Genomic DNA, 22,827 nt, shown 5'->3' with positions numbered 1-22,827 from the left:
TGCAGGCTTCTGCTCTTTTTGCCCCCAACCCTTCCTGGGAGGAAGGTGGGTGAGGGAAGTGAGGTGTAGGAAAATTCCCTGTGTAGGAAATAGTGACACGTTTGCACTAAGGAGAAATATTGCATGCCAGGCGTGATGTCACAACATTTTACATAAGAGCAGGGACCGATGGCCTTGCTGTGGCCAGCCCCAGAGTAGGGAAAAGTGCCAGCTGTCATTGTAGGTCAAGGAAGCCGCGGCACCTGCCAAAGAGGGGCGTGAAACAGCGCTAGCAGTTCCTTTCTTGTGGGCAGCAGGTGGTATAGCACCCTGCAGTACAGAGGCAGCAGCCACGCAGTATATTGTGGCAGTAGTGCCTACAGTGTGGCTGACCGTAGTGAGGAGTCATAGCCCCGCTCTTTAACAGAGAGGGAAATACTAAGAGGCTGCCTCATTTGCCCTCAGTCCTGTGCCGTGAAGGAGGCGGGAATCTGGTAGGAAAGGCTAGGGAGGCAGAGATAGAGAGGATGGGAAGCAGCATGGCGGGCAGAGATACAACTCCTGGGGACAAGAGGGAGGGTCAGAGCGAAGCACGTGCATAGTCACAGAGGCAGCTGTGGCACTTCCTGATTTTCTGAGGGGAGTTGTTGGGTTAGTGTTAAGGGGGCCGTGTCCGTGGCGTTGTTGCTGCGATTTTCCCGGCCCAGAGGCGGTGCATCCTTGACCCTGGGAATTCATGGGGGGCGGGGGGGGCGAGTAGCCTCCCTCCTGTTAGGCTGCTGGCCTGATTTCTCCCTCCCACCCTGAGGTGAATCCAGCGCCTCCTCGCGGGGGTGGGGGAAGGGCCTCGGGGCTCCCTCTTGCTACGCGCGAGCGGCAACCGTTAACTCCCAACTCCCCATCTCGCCGCGCGCACACCCCCGCCCCGGCCACTCAGCACTGCCGCCGCCGGAGCCTGTGACACGCAGCGGCCCCGCCCCCACCGTGTCCGGGGAGGGGGCGTGGTCGCGCCCCTGTCCCATCCAATCGGAGACGCGGTAAGGGGGGATATCCTGCTGTCAGACTCCCCCTCCCCCGAGAGGTGCCCCTTCAAAATAACCTGGCGAGCCAGGGGCCGGCGTGTGTGAGGGGACTGGGCAGGGAGCGGTTTCGTACCGCCGGGGCTGCACGGTAATCAAGGGGCTTCCCGCTCGGCGCCGCGGGATGTTCCCAGCCGCCCTGCTGGGCTAGCGGGAGCGCAGCAGCCCCTTCAGGCAGCCGGAGGGAACCCGCCGCTGCCCCTTCTTGTGGGAGGGGGCTGTCGCCTGTCCCCGCGGGCTCCCTCAGCCGCACGCAGCCGGGGCGAGGGGATGACGCTGAGCGAGAAGCTGGAGACGCAGGGAGTTGGGGGCGCTCCCGACGCTTCTGTTACCCTCTTGCCCTGCCCGGCGCTGCGGGAGCAGCAGGGCGCCCAGGCGGCGGCTGGGGAGCCGAGGCAAGAGAACCGAGAGGGGTGTCCCGGCGGCCAGTCCGCTCTGCTGATGGCGGGTCCCCCGGAGGAGCAGGAAGGGCAGCAGGGGGCCGAGGCCCCTGAGGGCGGCTGGGGCTGGGTGGTGATGCTGGCCGCCATGTGGTGCAACGGTGCGGTGTTCGGCATCCAGAACTCGTGCGGCGTCCTCTTCGTCTCCATGCTGAGAGAGTTCGGCTCGCAGGACGACAAGCAGCTGGTGTTCAAGACAGGTGAGCGGGGAAGCCCCTTTCCCGCCGTGCCCCGTCCTCGCCACTGCCACCCCCCTCCTCGCTGCGCCCCGCCACTACACGCGAACCCCTGTGTGCATGTGAGACGTCTCTGGCAGTCCCCAGGTTATGTGATGGTTAGTGACCACCTATGTGAGCATCAGTATCTGAGGGTGGGTCTGTCTACAGTGTTTGAGCAAAAAAGCTTCTTTCTTTAACGTGTTGTAAAAACCTAGTGTGGGCAGGATAAGGTAAATGTGCAACTTGCCCTGTCTACACTAGGCTCGTTAGTTGGCACATTATAAACACACCTTTTCCTTAGTGGAGACAGAGAGATGTAATTTGGCAATTTGAATGTCCAAAAATATTCTTCCCTTGAAACAACAGGGAGCAAAATCTTCCATCTTTAGAAGGAGAGAGATTGTACCTTCTGTCCTGGCTCTATAAAATGAGCCTTGGGAGAGGAGGAGTCTGTGTGAGAGGCGGCAGGGAGAAAATTGCTGGAGAAAGGTGTAGGTATCATAATCTAGACACTTCTCATTATCTTTATTGGAGATTTTTTGCGTTAGGAAAAAAATCTATTTCAAATTGTGCTTAGGTGAATGTTATAATTATTTCCCTCACTCTGGCTGATCTAGCAGTGGCAAAACCAACTGATAAATGAATCCAAAACAGTGTATAGCAGTATTTGAAGTATTTTGAGGTTAGGCTTAGGCCTTGTCTATACTGCAGGCACTACAGTGGCATAGCTATCAGAGGTAGACTTTTTTGCTGTAGGAACACCAATTTCCCAAGCAATTTCCTCTCGCAAGGTCAACAGAAGCATTATTTCCTTGACCTTGCTGTGTCTGCACCCAGGATTGGGTTGGCATAGCTATGGTTCTCAGGAGGTGTAGATTTTTCACAACCTTGGGTGTCATAGCTGTGTCAACCTACATTTTAGGTGTGTAGACCAGGCCTCAGAGGTTGTAAAGGATTTTTAAAAAAATTTAAATTATATACCTGATATTGGACTCTGAGATATGCAGGATTTTCATATGAGTCTTACTAAAATCCCAAACGTAAACTTATTTCTTCAGTGTTTACTAAAATTGCTAGTGTCAGACACCTCCAATCACATTATTTCTTAAATCTGCTGTTACTAAACTGAAATGCTCTATATAGAAATGTGCTTTAAAAAATACTTGAAAGAATAATTGCTTCAAATGAATGTTGGGTTCCCGAGAAATCCCAGTGCTATAACATCATAAACTGAACACACACAGTCTTCTATTTTGACTGTAATGAAATCTGTAGTTGTTTTTGGAATGTCCTTTAAAAGAGAGATCAGTGATAACGTTTCTTGCTTAAATTACCAATGTTGTTACTCTGCTTTACTAAAATAAGTTTTAGCTAATGTAGTAAGAGTCCCACTGAGGAGCAAGCCCTTCAGAATATTCTTGCTGGGTAGAGAGACCCTATGGATCTCTGGCTGAAAGAATTGGCAGTGGTCTGGCTCTTGACTTTAGGATTATTTGGGACCAAAACTGGGATGGGGGGAGAGACACGCTTGTATACCCTCCCTTCCTCTTTTTTCTTCCTGATTTCAGCATTTAAAAGAAGAAAGCTTTGTGCTAAAACTCATTTGCCTCAATTTTCTTAGCATAGTCTGAAGTGAGTAGGAAAGGCTTGGGGAGTCCAATTAGAAAAGTGCCAGCAGTGAAATGTGAGTTTTAGAATTGAAGCCTAGTCTCCTACTTCTCAGGCCAGCAGTAGTAGGGTGTGAGAATAGGAAGAATTCTGGATATCAAGATATGACTACACAAAGGATAACCCCTTACGCTGGTATGTTTACACTGCAGTTAGACACTTGCTGCTAGCCTGTGCCAACTGACTGGGACTTGCAGGGCTTGGGCTGTAGGGCGGTTTAATTGCAGTATAGATGTTTGGGCTTGGCCTGCAGTCTAAGGCTCTGGGACCCTCCCACCTTACAGGGTCTTAGAGCCTAGGGTCCTAGAGCCTAGGCTCCAGCCCAAGCCCAAATGTCTACACCACAGTTAAACAGCTCCACAGCCTGAGCCCTGTGAGCCCAAGTCATCTGGCATGGGCCAGCCCACAATCTTTTTTTTTTTTTTTTTAAGTGCCATGTAGATGCAGTCTATGCAGATGGAAGACTTTTTTGTTTGTTTGGTGTAGGAATACCATTTCCCCAAAACAGTGGTAGCTACATCAACAGAAGTCGTCTTCCTTCAGAATAGCAGTGTCTACACTGGATATTAGGTCAGCATAACTAGATTGGTCAGGGATGTGGGTTCCCCCCCCCCCCCAACCCCTCATAACGTAGCTGTGTTGACCTAACTTTTAAGTGTAGGCCTGGCCTCAGAGGAAGTCAGCATAACCAAGCTGATGCAGCATCCAGATTGCCATAGAAGGGAACTGGAGTCAGGAAAGTCAGATGGTGTTTAAAAGACAGCTTGGGAAAAGGGAAGAGTAACCAAAGAATAAAAATAGTTCCTCTTTTAAAGGGATGGAGAAAATTTAGAATGCTCAAAGACCATGCAAATGTGTACAATATCTAATCACTCTATATAAGAGACCAGATAAAGTGTAATTCTAAGATAGCATTTAGAGGCTGAGCCTATGGTTAGGTCCTTATGGATTCTGTGACTGTGGAATTTGCAATGGAATTCAGCCCTTCCCACAGAATTGTGCTCCAGAATCTCAACTTTTACTTTAATTAATAAAAAAAAAAAAAAAAAAAAAAAATCTAGCCCTTATAGTTTCGAAGATAACTTTGAGAATGTGAACTGTGCAATCCAATGCCTGTCTGAGTTTGCAAAGAACCTGAAACAATGGTTCTAAGAGATGTGAACATCCCAAATCATCTCATTTGGTACCTCATGGACTCTGATTGTGTGGCTGTAGAATCTAGCATTTTTCCAAGATTCTACAGAATCAAGCACTTTTGCTGCTACTGGGCACCCAACATCTTGTGTTGTCTCCCTGCCCCGCTGGGACATAGCAAGCAGCAGCTGTTGACCTGCACCTTTTCCCACAAAGTCGAATTAAATGGATTATAGTGCTACCTTACTGTTTCATAGAACCAGGCAAGGGTGGTTGGGTGATGTATGTGCCAAGGAGCCAGAGCTTGAGTTTAGTTTGCAGCCAGGGAGTGAAAGGAGCCAATAGTGCAGGCTGGCCAGTTAGGCTGCCTAGAGAATGTAGCAGCAGCTGAGACCTGAGGAGGTAAGAAGATGAACAGATTAACTTTCCTCCAGAATTTAGGTGTCTTACCTGCAAAATTTTGTTCCATTGTGCCACAGTTTACATGCACCTTGCTTCTAGGGATCAAGAACCTTTCACACTTCTGATTAAAAGTATGCTAGGTACATAACTTTCAAATAATACCCATTGTTACTATGATTTGAAAGATACTGGTGAAAGTCTTTCAGGTTTTTTAGTATTCAGTGATTTTTTTTTTTTCATACAGCACTTTTGTGGTTTTCCTTGTATAATCCAGTCACTTTCTCCCTCTGTGTAAAGATCCTTTATAAGCATCAGCGAGATGCAGAAAAATATTATACATTTTCTTTTAAAAATAAAATCAGGGCATACTGTTTAAAGGACACTCTATCAGACAGGAATTTTACAAATACTATTCCATTTAAAAATTCAAGTTGATAGTATCCTTTAAAACGCTCTTTTAAAATAAATCCTTTTCTTCTTCTTGGAAATTGCATGTTATCTGTATGTGGAATGGAAAAGGGGAATGGTAATGGAGTATGGAGGCTCTTAATGCTTAGTCTGTAGTTCAGATCTTTTGCAGGTCTGTAGTGATAAAAAGCAGTTATCTGATGGTTGTTGCTTGACGTAAGTCAAAGGAGTGGAGGATACCAGTCCATCTTGCATTATAAGAGAACACCATTTGGTACCTGTGCTAACATTCATCATAGAGAGATTTGCAAGGTGAATTACCGAGTCACATCTAGGTCTTGTCTACATTAGTGATATTTGACATGCTAACAACTGTTGGAACCTGAAACATACCATGTATCTGCACGGGTGTGCTGTACTTGCTCTGAAAAGACCAACAGTGACATCTGTCACCATGTTGATCAGCACTGGCAGGTTCAGTGCCAGCATAGACAGCAGTGACTGGCATAAGAGTTTCACTGATTTAATTAGTCCTTCTGTGACCATCCACAGTGTATTGGGCACTGCTTCTGTAGCTCAGCTTGTCCATTTTCTGGTCCAAGGGAAATCCTTCACTTATACAGATACCTCTGCACATCCTCTAGATCTCTGTGTGCACTATTTATGAATAGTATTGACTTCTTTGCAACTGCTGTGTGTTAACAAGTCCACCTCAGAATATGTCTCAGAAGAAGACAACATTGTATAAGCGTGCTGCCAGCTGGCCTAAGGCAATGATCCAGGTGCTTGTAAATATCTACCTTAGGCAGGTTCTGTAAGCTGTAACATCCTGGTGTACGGCTTTGTGTCTGAACAATTGCACACCTATGGAGGCTGAGATAATGGTGGACAACATCCAGACACTTGAAAATGGGCTGTTGAGGGACCTGCAGGATGGGGAGGAGAATTCCGTCTCCATTGGCCTCTCTGAACTGGGGCCCAGTGATACCTGATAATCTGAAGAGGTCTTGGAATCACAGCAGAGACTTGCAGGCTGGAGAGGACAATGACCCTGGAGGCCAGGGGACATCTACACAAGGTAACTATTTCACTGATCAGAGTTGGTTTTGTATGCTAGGGGAACAGTTTTCTGGAATCTAATGAAGGCTGGAAGTCTCCCCTCCAGTAAAACTTGGCTTCAGTGCCACAGGTGCAAGGAGCAGGTCCTCTTTTTCAAATGCCAGAATATACAAAATCTCAGGAGAATTGTGTTGTAATAGGTCATGTATTTGGCATGAAGTCTGAGGCTGTGCATTACATTGTACCATTACAATTATACCAATAAAGTAGACCAGTGTACCCATACAGCTATCTGGTTTTATCTTACTGAAATTGTGTTTTAATCCTGCCTTTCTGCTTAATGTATGAAATAAAGGCATGCACATATGTGAGGATAAAATAGTTTCTCTACCACAGGAATTAGCTAGGAATCGTAGCTATGCCCAACCAGCAAATGCAGGAGGCCAGTCCTATAAAGATAACTGTTAAGCTTTTCCCCCTGTCATGTGTAATAATCTCAAAAAAATGTTTGGTTAAACAAGTGCAATATCTTGTCAATCAAATTAGTGAGTAATGTTAACTCTCACCTGTGCTCACAAAGAAATTTGTCAAGTATTAGAGGGTTAGCCGTGTTTGTTGCTTTTTTACAGATCCAGACTAAGAGTCTTATGGCACCTTTATAGAGTCGACTAACAGATGTATTGGGTATTCACCCATGAAAGCTTATGCTCCACTTTGTCAGATGAATGTAGTGGAAATTTCCAGAGGCAGGTATAAATATGCAGGTGAGAGTCAGTCTAGCGATAACGAGGTTAGCTCAATCAGGGAGGATGAGGTCCTCTTCTAGCAGTTGAGGTAGCAGTTGAGGTAGCTGCTAGAAGAGGACCTCATCCTCCCTGATTGAACTAACCTCTATATCTCTAAACTGACTCTCGCCTGCATATTTGTACCTGCCCCTGGAAACTTCCACTACATTCATCTGATGAAGTGGGTATTCACCCACGAAAGCTTATGCTCCAATACGTCTGTTAGTCTAAAAGGTGCCACAGGACTCTTTGTCGCTTTTTATGAAATTTGTCTCTCTCCAGTTCTGGAGCATGTTCTCTGCACTAATCATTGAAAGTATCTCATCTGCAAACTTGTCAACTGTACACCTGCTTGCTTGAATGGGTCTCTCCCTTTCCTTGCTAGAACTTGTATCACACATTTTCCCCCCTCCCCGCCCCCCGGTGCCTGTTAACGGGCAACAAGTAATTCTCATTTAGCCCATTGGTAGTGTGCATGTGTTCCAACCCTGCTCTGTATGCAGTTTTCCATCTCCCTCAAATCCTGTGCTTTGAGCTAATGTGAAATTTTGGAGATTTCAAGGGCTTCTTTACCATTTTGAATCACAGGACTGAATATCTTGTAATAAGGCACTGAAATTTGAAAGTAAACTATTTTTATTGTATTTCTTGGTATTCCAAGGACTGTCATAAATCCAATATTCTTTTACTTTTTTCCTCATTTCAGAGACCACTTCTGCAACAAAGGTGTAAGTGGGAAATGCTGGCATGTTACATAGAAGGACTTGGGAGCACAAGTGACAGTGTTTGGCAAATCGAAGGACAAGGAGATGAGCCAAAAGAAGATCTGTTCCTCAGCCTTCAGAGGGATGTGAAAAGAAACTGACAGAATTTAAGTTCAAGGATGAAAATTCTACCATTTTTGAATGCCACGGCAGACCTAGATAGGCAGAGAGAATCCATTATGGACTCCATATATCCTGATACAGTAATGGGGGACTGCAAGAGCTCTACTGTAAGGGGGTACATGCAACATCAAAGGCAGCTTGGTCAGTTAACCCATTCATGGGTCCCTGCACCTGTTCAGTATTCTTGGCATAGTGCTGTGATATAGGACAGGCGAAGCTCTTATTGAACTGCACAGTGTTCACCTGCTCTTTCCTGTAAGGCCCAAAACACTCCATTCCTGCCTGTAAGATGGACATGAATTTCATGCCTCAGTAGGCCAGAAAACAGAATAGAGTTGGTTACTGTAGATGGTCTGCATGTTTGAGAGAAATAATGCCAAATCAATTTTAAGTACAAGTGTACTTTTTTTCCTTTTGAAGACCAAAACTGTTTCATTAATCCATTACCTTCCTCAACTAAAACTATAAATTCAGAAAAATACTTCTGTTTCATAAGGTCAAAGCTTATGTGGGAAAATATATTTAGTAGCATAAAATGCATAATTAAATGTTAGCTACTTAGCTGCCTCAGTGAAGTCCATACCCCCCCCCAATGTGTTCCTTGGAAGGGTTTAAGTGTATTAACCATTGTCTTACCGTTGTAACATTGTGGTTCACTGTTTGTAACAAGAGTAGGCATGTGTAACTTTGTGGGAACAACTACCATAAAACCCTTTATTAAATACATAATGTAAAAACTTGTCCGTCTGACATTGACATTAAGGTAATGGAGTGGCTGATATGGAACTCAATTAATAATGAATTAAAGGCGGGTAATATAGTTAATTCCAATTACTATGGGTTCATGGAAAGTAAGTCCTGTCAAACTATCAACCAAATTTTTAATGGCATCAAAAAGTTAAAGGTAATAGCATTGATCCAATCTATTTAGACTTCTGTCAGGTGTTTGACGTGGTGCTGCATGACATTTTTGATTTTAAACAAATTGGGATACAAAATTAACATGGCACACATTAATGGATTAAAAACTGGCTAACTGATCTGTCACAAAATGTCATTAACGGAATCATCATTGAACGAGTGAGTTTCTAGTGGGGCCATGCAGGGATGGTTCTTGGCTCTATGCTATTTAACATCTAACATATTTTTATCTGTGATCTGCAAGAATACTTAAAATAATCACTGATAAAGTTTGCAAATGACAAGCAATTTGGGGGGGGGGGGGTTTTAAATCGTCATCTCATTAACATTTTTTTAGTCCCCTCTAATTTTGCGGTCTCCTTCTAGACCTGATGTGATTAGTATTCTATTCCATATGATGTTTTCTTCATCTCATTCCTTATGCATCCTAATACCTTGTTTGCTTTTATTTTTTAAAATCACCATTGAGCAGAGATTTTCATTGAGCTGTCTATAGTCAGGCCTAGGTGCATTTTATGAGTTGATAGCTAATTTAGAACCCTGTAAGCTGTATGAGCAGTTAAACTTTCTTCCTCCTCTGTGACTGACTTTGCATTTATCAACTATTTGTATTAGTATAGTGCCTAGGAGCCCTAATAATTTCCATTTTCCAAATTCAGTTGGAGTGTGGAAAGTGAAGCAGAGAGAGCTAGCAACTTGTCAGACCTCACATACTGTAGCAAATAACTGGCAAAATGGGGAATAATGCTTTTTTGACACATCCTGATTCCAACCAAGCTGCTTCTATAAGAGTTCCAGTGCCTAACCACTGTTGTAAATCACTATCTATGCTAATATCTATTTAATTCTATATGAAGCAGCATATCAATACATCATATTCCATAAGTATTAAAGGTGTTTTTCCCCCATGTTTGCTGGTCACCTTGGCCACCTGTATGATCCCATAGAGGTGTGCTTTAACGCAGGATAAAATATTGACATCAGCGCAATACTCAAAACAACCTGGAGTCCTGAAACTTCCTTTTAGTATAGTGCAGAATCACCAAATGATGACTACAAAATACTACATACTTGGGGCGGGGGAAGCTTGTCCATGAACTTTTCTATCTTTATCTGCAAACTATTAAGTATTAACTGTAATAAAAGGTAAATGGGTTTCTCACTACTACTCAGTGCCTTACATTGAATGTTAAGGGTCCAAACCATACAAATAAAATGCATGCATTGACTGGTACAAATTCACTAAAATCTGACCCTTAACAGCACTATGAGCCACTATTGCAAACCCTGAGACGAGGAGAGCTATGTACCAGCAACTCCTGTTAAAGGTGTTGAGCCCTCACAATTCCCAGTAACTCAAGAGAGGTTTAAAAAATGTAGAGGTGTAAAATTGTTGAACTGTAATTGATAGACACTGAGGGAAGGCACTTAATCTTTATGGTCCTTTCTATGCTATAGTTACAAATGTCAACACATTATAACAATTTGATTTTGCATGTGTAGATTAGAGCAGTCTGTTATCTCACTGGGCATAGCTGTGTTGTAATTGTAGTGCAGATGGGGGTCCAAAATGATAGATATCTAAATTGTGGTAGTAATGTACCAAACTGGTAAGTTCAGCTGGCATTTTAAACTGGTGGATGAGGCTAACGCACACTGTGTGTGTGTGTGTGTGTGTGTGTGTGTGTGTAAAATATATATAATTTTTTTTATTTTATTTTTTGGTGTGGGGTGGAGAGAGAGATGGGGCACTTGAGTTGGCAACGTGATCCTCCTTCATTGGAAGTGTTGTCATTTTTCTTTAAAGCAAATAAAATTAGATCCAAGAAACTAAACAGCTGCAGTACATATTTTGGAAGGTCATTAGGGAAAACCTATAATGGAGAGGTTTTAAAATTTCTTCTGTTGAGCCATTTGAAGAGAGATCATACTTGAGAATTCCTTTTAAATTTTTTTTAAATATTGTTTCTTCCAGCTCCTAAAGTCCAAATCATGAAACTTGGGTTCTCTTCTGTTTCATATTGGACTTTTTTGTTTGTTGTTGAAGTAGTGGCTTTGGCCCTTTATACTTTCTATTTTTAAGCATGCACTCATGGGGATAGCTATTTCTGAGAGCATATCTAAAGGTATTCAGTATATTTGCACAGGAAGCCTTTTATCAGTGAATCTCATATAAGATGATTTTTTTTTCTTATTCTCAAACCAGAGTCTATTAAAGTTGTTTATACAATTAGGGCTTTAAAATAGTCAGTGGGAAAACGGAACACTGAACTCCAGAGTTAAAAGAAATTAAATCTCCATATTTATAATTTCTGTAACTGCTGGGTGCATGCAGTAGTTTGGAAAATTAAATCAGCCCTAAGAAGTTTTCTGGTGGCTTGAATAAAATGTACAAGCCTGAGATGTGTGTTTTTAATCCTATCAAAACAATCCTAATTCTCACAAATTGAAGTGCAGGTTGCCAACAAATTTATACCTCTATGCTTTTTAAAATCTCAGACAAAGTACAGCAGTTTAATGAGTCTATATACTTTCACACAGTGAGATAGCTGACCCTTAAAAGGGGGCGGGCGGGCGCAGAGTCAGCTAGCTGTAGTGGGAAGGGAGGGATAGGATGCCATGTAGAAGACTGACAAGAGCAGTATTAGGCTGTGTATCCCCAGTCAGTCTTACTGAGTATGCCTTTCCTCTGCTGTTTAGGGTGTGTGGTGTGTGTTTTAAAAAAAAAAAAAAAAAAAAAAAAAAAAAACGCTGGCAAGTGCCACATTGTATGCTGTTAATGCTACCCCTGAGATGTAGAATAGTTTTCTATATATTTATAGCATGCCTCTTGAAATGCCCCTCATTTCAAGTGATCTAATTCATCTTATTCTCAAAGTTACCAGTACCACAAACTTCTTGTCCTTGACTTTTCACTTCTAAAAATATTTACAACAGAAATGAGATTTAAAAGATAGTTATACACTGAAGGAATGAGTCCCATGTCAGTGGGAGTTTCCTGCATGAATAACTTTTTTGTGTTCCTTGTCATGTGAAAGATTCAAAATATTTCACATTTGGGCCGTAGTAGGTTGAGAGCTGTGTTACAGCAAACTAACATTTTACTTGGCTTTTAAGTAAATCTTAATGCATTTTTATTGAAACCTTTAAATTTTTTTAATAGAGAAAATCAAACATGTTTCTTAAGGAAAATGGGGTGTAATGTACTATGTCAACTCTGCTTGTTGTACCCCAAGACTTCTGCTTGTTTTCCAAGCTGATGCTATAGTGCAGTACTGAGGGACCCATAGATACCCAGTTAGCAGGAGTGATCAGTGCACAGAATTCCTCCACAGAGATCCCACCCTTGCTGGTCTGGTACCAAGCTCAAAGTCTGATACTGTTTTTCCATTAGATTGTCATCCGTGATTTCAGTTTCTACTGCTCTTTGTAGCTGTTAGTGATCACAAATGTTCTTTGACCTTTATGTGATTTCTGTATTGTGCAATTATATAATATACACCCTAACTTATTACATTAAAAAAACTGTAGCAAAATCAATAGAAGAGGGCTTATTCTTAAATCCTTTTAGCTGAACATACTTTCAGTACATTATCAAAATACCTTGAAGTAAATATTTGTTTACTGATTTGATTCTTTTAGTGAGCACTACATTTAGGTATTTTAAAAAAATGAACACTCACGAGAAGCATTTAAAATCTTCTAAATTTGACAATTGCGAAGTAATATTCTTTACCCTATGTATAAAAATTATATGGTATATCTGTGCTGATAACTCCTCAACTGGAGTATTGCAGCCAAGTCTGGGTGCCACATTTCAGGAAAGCTCCAGAGGAGAGCACAAAAATGATTAAAGGCCTAGAAAACAACCTATAAGGAAAGACTGAAAAAAATTGGTTTGTTTAGTGTGGAGAAGATAGCTGAAAACTGTTGCGTTCCTTCTCAGTCATGTAAAAGGTTGTTACAAGGAGGAGGGTGAAAATTGTTCTCCTTAACCTCTGAGGATAGAACAAGAAGCAATGGGCTTAAATTGCAGCCAGAGAGGTTTAGGTTGGACAGTGGGGGAAAAAATTCCTGACTGTCAGGGTAATTAAGCACTGGACAAATTGCCTAGGGAGGATGTGGAATCTCCATCATCAGAGGTTTTTAAGAACATGTGGGCAAACTTTTTGGCCAAGGGCCACATCTGGCAATAGAAATTGTATGGTGGGCCATGAATGCTCACAAAATTGGGGTTATGGTGCGGGTGGGGGAGTGGGGCGCGGGGTGGTGGTGGTGAGGGCTCTGGAGTGGGGCTGGGGAAGAGGAGTTTGGGGTGTAGGAGGGTGCTCTGGACTGGGATTGACGGGTTTGGAGGGTGGGAGGAGGATCAGGGGATTGGTGCAGGGGATTGGGGCATGAGGGGAGGCTCAGGGGTGCAGGCTCTGGGCGGTGCTTACCTCAAGCAATTCCTGAAAGCAATGGCATGTCCCTTCTCTGGCTCCTATGTAGAGGTGTGGCCAGGCGTCTCTTTAAGCTGCCCTGTCTGCAGGCAGCACCCCTGCAGTTCCCATTGGCTGTGGTTCCTGGCCAATGGGAGCTGCAGGGGTGGTGCTTGCGGTGGGGGTAGCGTGCAGAGCGCAGCCCCCTGGGTGCCCCATGCATAGGAGTCAGAGGGGGGACATGCCACTGCTTCCGGGAGCTGCGTGGAGCATCCCCCAACCCTGCTCCCCGACTGGCGTGCCAGAGTGGGGCAAGCCCCAGACCCTACTCCCCAGCGAGAGCTCAAGGGCCGGATTAAAACAGCTGATGGTCTAGATCCATCCTGCAAGCCATAGTTTGCCCAGCCCTGGGTTAGACAAACACCTGCCAGGAATGGTCTAGTTATTATGTAGTCCTGACTTTAGTGCAGGGGACTGGACTAGATGACCTATTGAGGTCCCTTTCAGTCAAACACTTCTATGATTTTGTGTGCTGCATGATGAGGATTGCTTCCCATTGCCAGTCCCTTATGAAAATGACTTTGTTCTTGCATTTAGAAAAACAACTTAAGAATTTTTGTACCAAGGGATTTTACTATGAGAATCTAGTGGAACTACAAACAAATGCCATGGAAGATAATCTCTGATAACATTTTGCTATAGTAAAGAAGACCATTGAGAACTGTATTTTGACAGCATTAAAGTAGAAATGGTCAGCACTTTTGATTATGGTTATTGTGTGGGTTAAGGAATAAAGCTAAGATTGAAATATTGAGTCTTAAAGCCAAGGCATTTGTGCATGATTTACTGGTAAAATGACCTGGAATGTTTCACAACAGAAGCCTGTTTTTTCACAGCTTTTCACAGGCTGTATATACAGCATGTACAAAATTTGACATTAGCCATGTTACTATGTCTAGGAGTATGTTGTACTTCACTCTTCACTTATGGTACATGATAGTAATTCATTTAGTTTCTGTGACTCAGTTGCTATTGGGGTAGTAAATGCTTCATTTGTCACTAAATCAGGCATGTGGCAACCAATGGCACTATAATATTCAGTGTACTACTGATGGTCCATTTCTAATTTTCCCCTAATATCCAGTGTGTGTTCGGCATCTGGGCTCAGTCCTGCAAAGTGCTGAGTAACAACTGGAGGTGATGAGCACCTTGCTAGATTGAACCATTCTAGAAAATGATTTCTTTGGTCTTCTAAGATTTTGTTTACTTTTTAGCTAAATTCTTCATGGGCAACTACTTTACTTCTCTCTCCAGCATTGCTTTTGTGTTTTTTGCCTTACACAAATGAAGAGGAAAGGCCCCTCATTTTCCACTTGCAACAGCTCTTTCAAGATATCCATTATTGGGTTTTTCTGATCTGTCTGTGTTCAGCTCTGGCCTCTGCCTGCAGTTGAGTTGCCCACAGTGTTCTACACTTTTGCCAGTGCTCAGGCACATTGTAACCAGAGAAGAAGTGGATGAAGATGAAATGTCTCCTTATCATTTTAGTATTTTTTTCCATTATTCTAATGACAATATATTTTTAAAAATGCTTTAATAAAAGCAAATGGTAATCCATTTCAATCAGAAAGAAAATAAGGTACAAGTAACATTTAATCTAATTAGTGTATCTTCCTACTCTAAGTGTGATGACTGTGAGCATCTGGTGGCAACTGAGCATGAACTGTGAAAAAAGTCAAAGCAACCTAATCCCCATTATTTCTGCTCACTGAAGAGGATAAATTACCAGGCACTAATCTTTGGATAATTGCTCTGATTTGAGTTGGAGATCTTAATTCTGATATAAATTAGTTCTGTAAGATTGTAGAACTGTTAAAACTAGTGGACTGTTCAAAAAAGCCTAATAGATGAGTGAATGCCATGAGCCTTCATTTTTGTTCTCATTATAACAGTTATAGTGAAACCCTGGAATCCATGTATTAGAGAGAGAGACACTACTGTCTTCATTTGAACGTTACCAAAACGGCACCAATTTTCAATTGCATTTTACATGCATGATCATAAACCAAAATAGAATATTTTTGGAAAATTTGAAGGCAAGGGATTTGTGGAATAAGAATCCATAATGAAGTATATTTCAATTCAGTGTACAACCCATGCTCAGTGTGGCTCTCTGTCAGACCTGGGTCTTCTAGCTCAGGCAGTGTAGAGACTCATGCTTTTACATTCAGAGGTCCAGACATCTTCCCCAGGGACATTGTTACATATGGAATTTTCCCAACTTTTTTGAGGTTTCACATAAAACAGCTTGGTGTTCAAACTCCACATTTTGTTTTAGTCTGTTCTCAAGGAGAACTGGTGCCTTTGGCTAATTTTGGACACTTTGGCTGTATCTTAAAGTTGTTAGCTGAGGCAGCCTCATGAGGTCCAAGAAGTGTGCCAGCTGTTCACACGTTCCGTAGAATGCTCACAGTTGCAAGTTTCCTAAAGTAAATACTGGAACATTTGGAGTGGTATGGGCAATATTTTGCTTGTAAACATGAGTTGCAGTCTTCATACAGTCTTTATCCGTGTGTATTTTAGGATGCTCACACTGTATACCGTAACTCTGTTGTAAATATTTCCCTGATTCAAATTTATTTACAATTATTGCTGCTTCACGTGTCAAGACCAGACTATAAATCATTTCTAAACTACTGACATTCCCATATACACTACTCATGAATCTAGATTTAGTTGAAAATACATATCAAGACCTTTAGGGAAATAGATCTTTCTAAAGGAATATGACCGTAAAAAAAACGGACACTTTAAAACCTGAAAATTAAGGTGGCAGTTCATGATCTGAAAGTATAGAAATGCACATAAAAGGACCCAAACACTCTGAACTGTTTTGTCAATCAACATTCAAAGTTCATTCAAAGCTGGGAGATAAGTGCTGTTAAGGCATTCAGTTATCACATCAGTGACACTTAAAAAGCAAACTACTTTCCCCACCCTTTAGTGCTTGTGTGCAGAAGTCCTCTTAAAAGAAATCAACTTTAAAAATTGGGCTTATACCTTTGTTTGCTTATTTGTGATATGTATTGATTTCCTGAAAGGTTGTTTTTACATAAAAAATTTGAGTTTAGTTTATTCTGATTTTTCCAGGAAAAACAAGAAACATAGGAATTGCCTTCCTGGAGCAGACCCTCAATCCATCTAGTCTAATAAGAACAAATAAAAATTAGCAGGCTTCCGACACCTGATACCATGCTAGTGAAACCTTATTTTTAGAGAGGGAGAAAGAGAGCTTTATTCTGATTAAGTAGAACTAATTTTTATTTTTGTCGTCTATATATTTAACTCAAGTGCCTGAAAAACATTTTGGAGAAAAGATACCTTTGTGAAGGAAATGCAACATTTCTACCCCTTCAATTAAATGGCTGAAGGAGCTTATAGTCCATGCTGAACACCTACAAGGGGGCCTTTAGTAAAAGTAGGAAAAATGAAACATTATGTTGCTCAACTTGTTGGTTAATTTAATTATACTCTATTGTAGTATGTAAACTATGCATTTGGCTTTTGATTGCTGTGACAAACTTCTTTAAATCCATCTGCAATCATGTGGAGGGGGGTGTTGGGGGCAGGGGAGAGAGAGGGATCAAGCTTTTAGACCTCTACCTAAAGTAGTGACCAAATTCAGGACATTTCATTTCCCTAAATATATGGGGTTTCCCATATAAGTGTTGAGATAGAGGGCATGGATCAGTGTTCACATTGCGCTTCCTCGTCGGTACCTAGCCTGAGCCGGGGAAGCTAATAATCTGACCAGTGTACCAAATGTGGTGATGAATCCTGGTCACATGCTACCTGAGACACATCACGCATATGCTAAGAAGTGTAGAGACTTCAAAGATAACTGCTTTTGTGGGTGTGTGTGTGCGCACGCACACACTGGGGTTTTTTATTACCAGTTTAAGTCCAGATCTCAGCTGGTGCAAAAAGTCCTAGCTCTATTAACTTCAGTTGAGCTATGACAATTTACACAAGGTGGAGATCTGGTCCTGATTCTGTAATTAGACATATTGAATAGAATCTCTATTTTACCCTCCAGATTTCTTCTAACAGCACATGGAGAACTCTTACACTAGAGTAGAGATCCCCAAACTGTGGGGTGTATGTCCCCACCCCGGAGGCGTGGAGGAAAATTTGTGTGTGTGTGTGTGTGTGTGTGTGTGTGTGCAGCTGGGGGCACCAGCTCCCCACAGGGGGTGGGGAGGGAGCACCACCCAGCTCTGCTCCTGACCCTGGCCCAGGCTGCTGGCCCTAGCTTCGGCCCCCTTACCTATGGCTATGTTCCCACCCCTCCCAGAGCTGTGGCCCTGTTCCCAGCCCCTGTTCCGGGCGAGGAAGAGGGTGGACAGGGGTAAGTGGGGGGCATGAGTTAAAAAGTTTGGGGACCACTGCACTAGAGAGAAGAGTAGCCCCAACATGAAATACTACTCCATATTTAATAAAGAAGCATTCTTCCTACCTGAGTCTCATGATAGTGCTAGAATTTCTTTGTATGACCACCTCTTTGATTCCAACGGCCAGTGTTGGTTATTGAAATGTTTTTACAAACTAGTTGTAAAAGTTTTTTACTATATACTCTCAGGCTAGATTTGCAAAAGCAGATTCTTTCTTTGTACATGAATAGGCCCAAGTACACACACAAATAAATAATAGATTATTGCCTTTGAAAGTTACTTTAAGAGCTAGATTTACAAAAGGATTTGGGTGCCTTAATTGCAGAATCAGACCTCACAGGGATTTTCAAAAACCTGCCCTGAAACCTACAGGCACTTAAAATCACTCAGTGCCTCACTTTTTGCAGTAAAAGCTCTCTAGGCATCTATGTTTCTACCTATGTGCACTGCAGCCCCATATCAGGCCTCTGGATGCCAGTATGATGCATGAACTAGGGGACGATAGGCAGAGGAATGCCTAACTTGCCTGTGGTAAGGCTTACCAATATAGTAAGCCTGTTCAAACCCCATCTGCTGGGTTGGGCCCCTATAGACAAGTGTATCCAAAATGGAGGAGTACCGCCTCCTCAACTTTTAGTCCAGTGATTATGGTTCAAACCACAGATGTGTGAGACCCTTGATTCAGGTCCCTCCATCATCTGAGGGGTAGAAGGGATTTAAACTGGGGTCCTCCACTTCTCAGGTGAGTACCCTAACCACTGGGATATTTTTATATGAGCTCCCTTACTCTCTCTTGTTGAATCTGTTCCGCTTTGGGTAAATCATGAAATAATCACTTGGGGGTGTGGTGAAGTGAGAGAGAGGGTGCAAGCAAGCATGAGAATGACTCAGTAGGCTGGTGACTGGTGGTTAGAGCACTCACCTGGGAGGTGAGACTCAGAATTCACAAAAAGAACAGGAGTACTTGTGGCACCTTAGAGACTAATGAATTTATTTGAGCATAAGCTTTTGTGGGCTACAGCCCACTTCATCAGATGCATAGAATGGAACACACAGAAGATATTTATACATACAGAGAACATGAAAAGATGGAAGTAGCCATACCAACTGTAAGAAGCCAATCAATTGAGATGAGCTATCATCAGCAGGAGAAAAAAAGTTTTTTTTTTTTTTCTCCAAAAGTTATCAGCCGTCCCCAGCATAGTCAGTTTCCCCTCACACCTTTTAGTGACTGTCTGGCTCATTTCCTTTTGATGTGGCAACATCTAATTTTGAGTCTTGGACATCATCTCAGCCGGTACATGAGTCCCTGTCTATCCCATCTCCAAAACCCCCTTCCCTGTACCTTTTTAGAGACCTCTCTCAAGAGGAGTCTCGGACAGCAAGTAGACTCCTAATCCAAATAGGGGTGATAGAGCTGATACCTCCTCACCATGGGGAAGGGCTTTTACTCCAAATATTTCCTAATCCCCAAAAAGACAGGGAGTTGGACAACCATCCTGGATGTCAAGCAGTTGAATATCTTCATCCACCACTCAAAATTCATGATTATTGTAGCCACTATAATTCCCTCCCTGAATGTTAATGACTGTTTTACAGCTTTCAATTTTAAAGGATATTTATCTTCTTATAATGTCCACTCAGTGCACAGGAAATTTCTATGTTTTATGGTGGGTTCGGCGCACTTCCAGTAGAAGTTGCTCTCCTTCGGCCTTTCAGTGGCTACAAGGACCTTTACAAAGGTTATGGCCATTGTAGCAACGCATCTGTGTTGTCACAGCTACTATGTTTCCCTAGGGACTATAGAATTTATAGGAACAGTTTTGGACTTGGTTGCGGGCAGGGCCTACTTGCCACAGGACAGATTCTTTGTGATGAAAGACCTCCATATCCAGCTTTAACTCAGCCCTCTGATGACATTTAGGTCCTGCTTGCTCCTCCTAGGCACACATGACACTGCACATGTGACCTTCCCTTCACGTGGCTTTATCAGAGTGGCCTCCAGGCCTGGCTGAGGAAGGCCTATATTCTGACAGGGACTCCTTGGACAAGAATCTCCCTTACTCCCAGCATCCAGGAATCTCTTGTGGTGGGAGAAGAGAGACTGTGGGGGTGGGGTGTCTCTCTCTTTCCACCCCACCGACAAGAACATTTGTCATGGACACTTCTGTTCTATGCTGGGGAGCACACCTGGATCACTGTGTAGCCCAGGGCTCCTCAAGCGTGCAGCAATGTATGGAGTAAGCAAGCTATTCTTGCCTTTCTTCCAATCCATTCATATCCACGTCTGATCAAACAATATGACCACTGTTATATAAACAAACAGGTGAGCCAAGGTCCTCACCGTTCTACAGAGAGGTGGTATAGCTCTGGAATTAGTGGATCTGACATCAGATCACCCTCTCAGCAATGCATCTATCAGGGGTAATTAACTCCCTAGCAGGCACTTTCATGAGAATCATGAGTGGGAGTTCCATTAGTCAGTGACCCAGCAGATATTTCATTTGCAGGGCTTCCTATCTTGGGACTGCTTTGAAACTTAGGCAGACAAGAAGTGCCCAGTTTACTGCTCTTGGAACACATAGGGATGCTGCTTCAGAGGGGATGCCTTCTTAGTGCAATGGTTATTATACCTGTTGATGTGTTCCTTCCCTCCCATACCTCTCCAACCACACCTCCCTAGTAAAAAAAGATGGACAAAGCAACAATAATCTTAACTCCTTGGTGGCCAAGGCAATTCTGGTTCACGGTGGCAGATGGCAACTTGTCCATGTATTCACCTATGGATGTTTCTGAATCTGCTGTCATGGAACGGGGTCAGGACCAACCATCCCAACCTGGGATCCCTCCATCTGGCAGCCTGGCTTTTGAATGGGCAATGGACATAGAGAAATCCTGCTTGAAGGAAGTCCAAGCCATCCTTAGTAGCAGGGAGCTCTCAATAAGGAAATGTTCTGCTGTCAAATAGAAGCACTTTCCCTGTGGTGCCATGAGCATCAACTGCTTCTAGAGGAGGCCACTGTTCCCTCTCCTACTCTCATTGAAATCTTTGGACTTCTCACTAAGTTCACTGTGTGTAATTTAGCAGCCGACAGGTGTGGAGGAGCATGTGGTTCGGACTGACACATCACTTAGGGGAGGATCTATTAATGGAGATTCTCTATGTCCTAGCAAGGAGGAGAGGATGGAAGATGATAAAATACAAGTAAAATATCGGGGGGTAGCTGTGTTAGTCTGGATCTGTAAAAAGCGACAAAGAGTCCTGTGGCACCTTATAGACTAACAGACGTATTGGAGCATAAGCTTTCATGGGTGAATACATGTACATGCGTCTGATGAAGTGGGACTCTGTCGCAAAATACAGGTAGAATCTGATGGAAAAACAGTCAAATGGGACTTTTTTCCTATTCAATTACATCATGTAATGGCAGACAGCTAAAAAGTGACAAGTTTTTAAAGTGCTTATATATGAATGCTAGAAGTCTAAATAGTATGAGTGAACTAGAGTGCTTTGTATTAAATGATGATATTGATATAATAGGCATCACAGAAACTTGGTGGAATGAGGATAATCAATGGGACACAGTAATACCAGGGTACAAAATATATCGCAAGGACAGAATAGTTTGTGCTGGTGGGGGAGTGGCATTGTATGTGAAAGAAAGTGTAGAATCAAATGAAATAAAAATCTTAAATGAACCAAACTGTACCATAAAATCTCTGGATAGTAATTCTAGGCTTTAATAAGAATATAGCAGTAGGGATATATTACCGACCACCTGACCAGGATGGTAATAGTGGCTGTGAATTGTTCAGGGAGATGAGAGGCTATTAAAATAAAAAACTCAATAGTAATGGGGGATTTCAACTATCCCCATATTGCCTGGGTACATGTCACCTCAGGACGGGATGCAGAGATAAAGTTTCTTGACACCTTAAATGACTGCTTCTCGGAGCAGCTAGTCCTGGAACCCACAAGGGGAGAGGCAGTTCGTGATTCAGTCCTAAGTGGAGACCAGGATCTGATCCAAGAGGTAAATATAGTTGGACCATTTGGTAATAGTGACCGTAATATAATTAAATTTAACATCCCTGTGGTGGGGAAAACACCACAGCAGCCCAACACTGTGGCATTTAATTTCAGAAAGGGGAACTACACAAAAATGAGGAGGTTAGTTAAAGAGAAATTAAAAGGTACAGTGCCAAAAGTGAAATCCCTGCAAGCTGCATGGAAACTCTTTTTTAAAGACACCATAATCCAGGCTCAACTTAAATGTATACCCCAAATTAAAACGCATAGTAAGAGAACCAGGAAAGTGCCACCATGGCTAAATGGCAAAGTAAAAAACAGTGAGAGGCAAAAAGGCACCCTTTAAACAGTGGAAGTTAAATTCTAGTGAGGAAAATAGAAAGGTGCATCAATTCTGGCAAGTGAAGTGTAAAAATATAATTAGGAAGGCCAAAAAAAAAAATATGAAGAACAGCTAGCCAAAGACTCAGAGTAATAGCAAAACATTTTTTAAGTACATCAGAAGCAGGAAGCCTGCTAAGCAAACAGTGGGGCCACTGGGCGATCGAAATGCTAAAGGAGCACTCAAGGACAAAAGGTCATTGCAGAGAAACTAAATTTAATTCTTTGCATCAGTCTTCACGGCTGAGGATGTTAGCGAGATTCCCAAACCTGAGCCATTCTTTTTAGGTGACAAAATTGTCATTAGAGGAGGTTTTGGAACAAATTGATAACCTAAACAGTAATAAGTCACCAGGACCAGATGGTATTCACCCAAGAGTTCTGAAGGAACTCAAATGTGAAATTGCAGAACTACTAACTGTAGTCTGTAACCTATCATTTAAATCTGCTTCTGTACCAAATGACTGGAGGATAGCTAATGTGATGCCAATTTTTAAAAAGGGCTCCAGAGGTGATCCCAGCAATTACAGGTAAACTGGTTGAAACTATAGTAAAGAACAAAAT

The 22,827-nt window shown here is 42.7% G+C and overlaps 1 protein-coding gene across 1 annotated transcript in view; it reads left to right on the top strand.

Annotated features, from left to right (window-relative positions):
• The first annotated feature begins 1,319 nt into the window (after positions 1-1,319).
• Positions 1,320-22,827, top strand: part of SLC16A10 (solute carrier family 16 member 10) — a 142,794-nt gene continuing 121,286 nt past the window's right edge. Inside the window, exon 1 of the mRNA XM_034765862.1 lies at positions 1,320-1,698. Within this exon, the coding sequence (XP_034621753.1) occupies positions 1,329-1,698 (370 nt within the window). The 5' untranslated portion in view covers positions 1,320-1,328. The remainder of the gene's footprint in view (positions 1,699-22,827) is intronic.

Source organism: Trachemys scripta, chromosome 3 (genome assembly GCF_013100865.1).
Source record: "Trachemys scripta elegans isolate TJP31775 chromosome 3, CAS_Tse_1.0, whole genome shotgun sequence".
Classification (NCBI taxonomy): domain Eukaryota; kingdom Metazoa; phylum Chordata; order Testudines; family Emydidae; genus Trachemys; species Trachemys scripta.
This window is presented reverse-complemented; position numbering and strand designations above follow the sequence as displayed.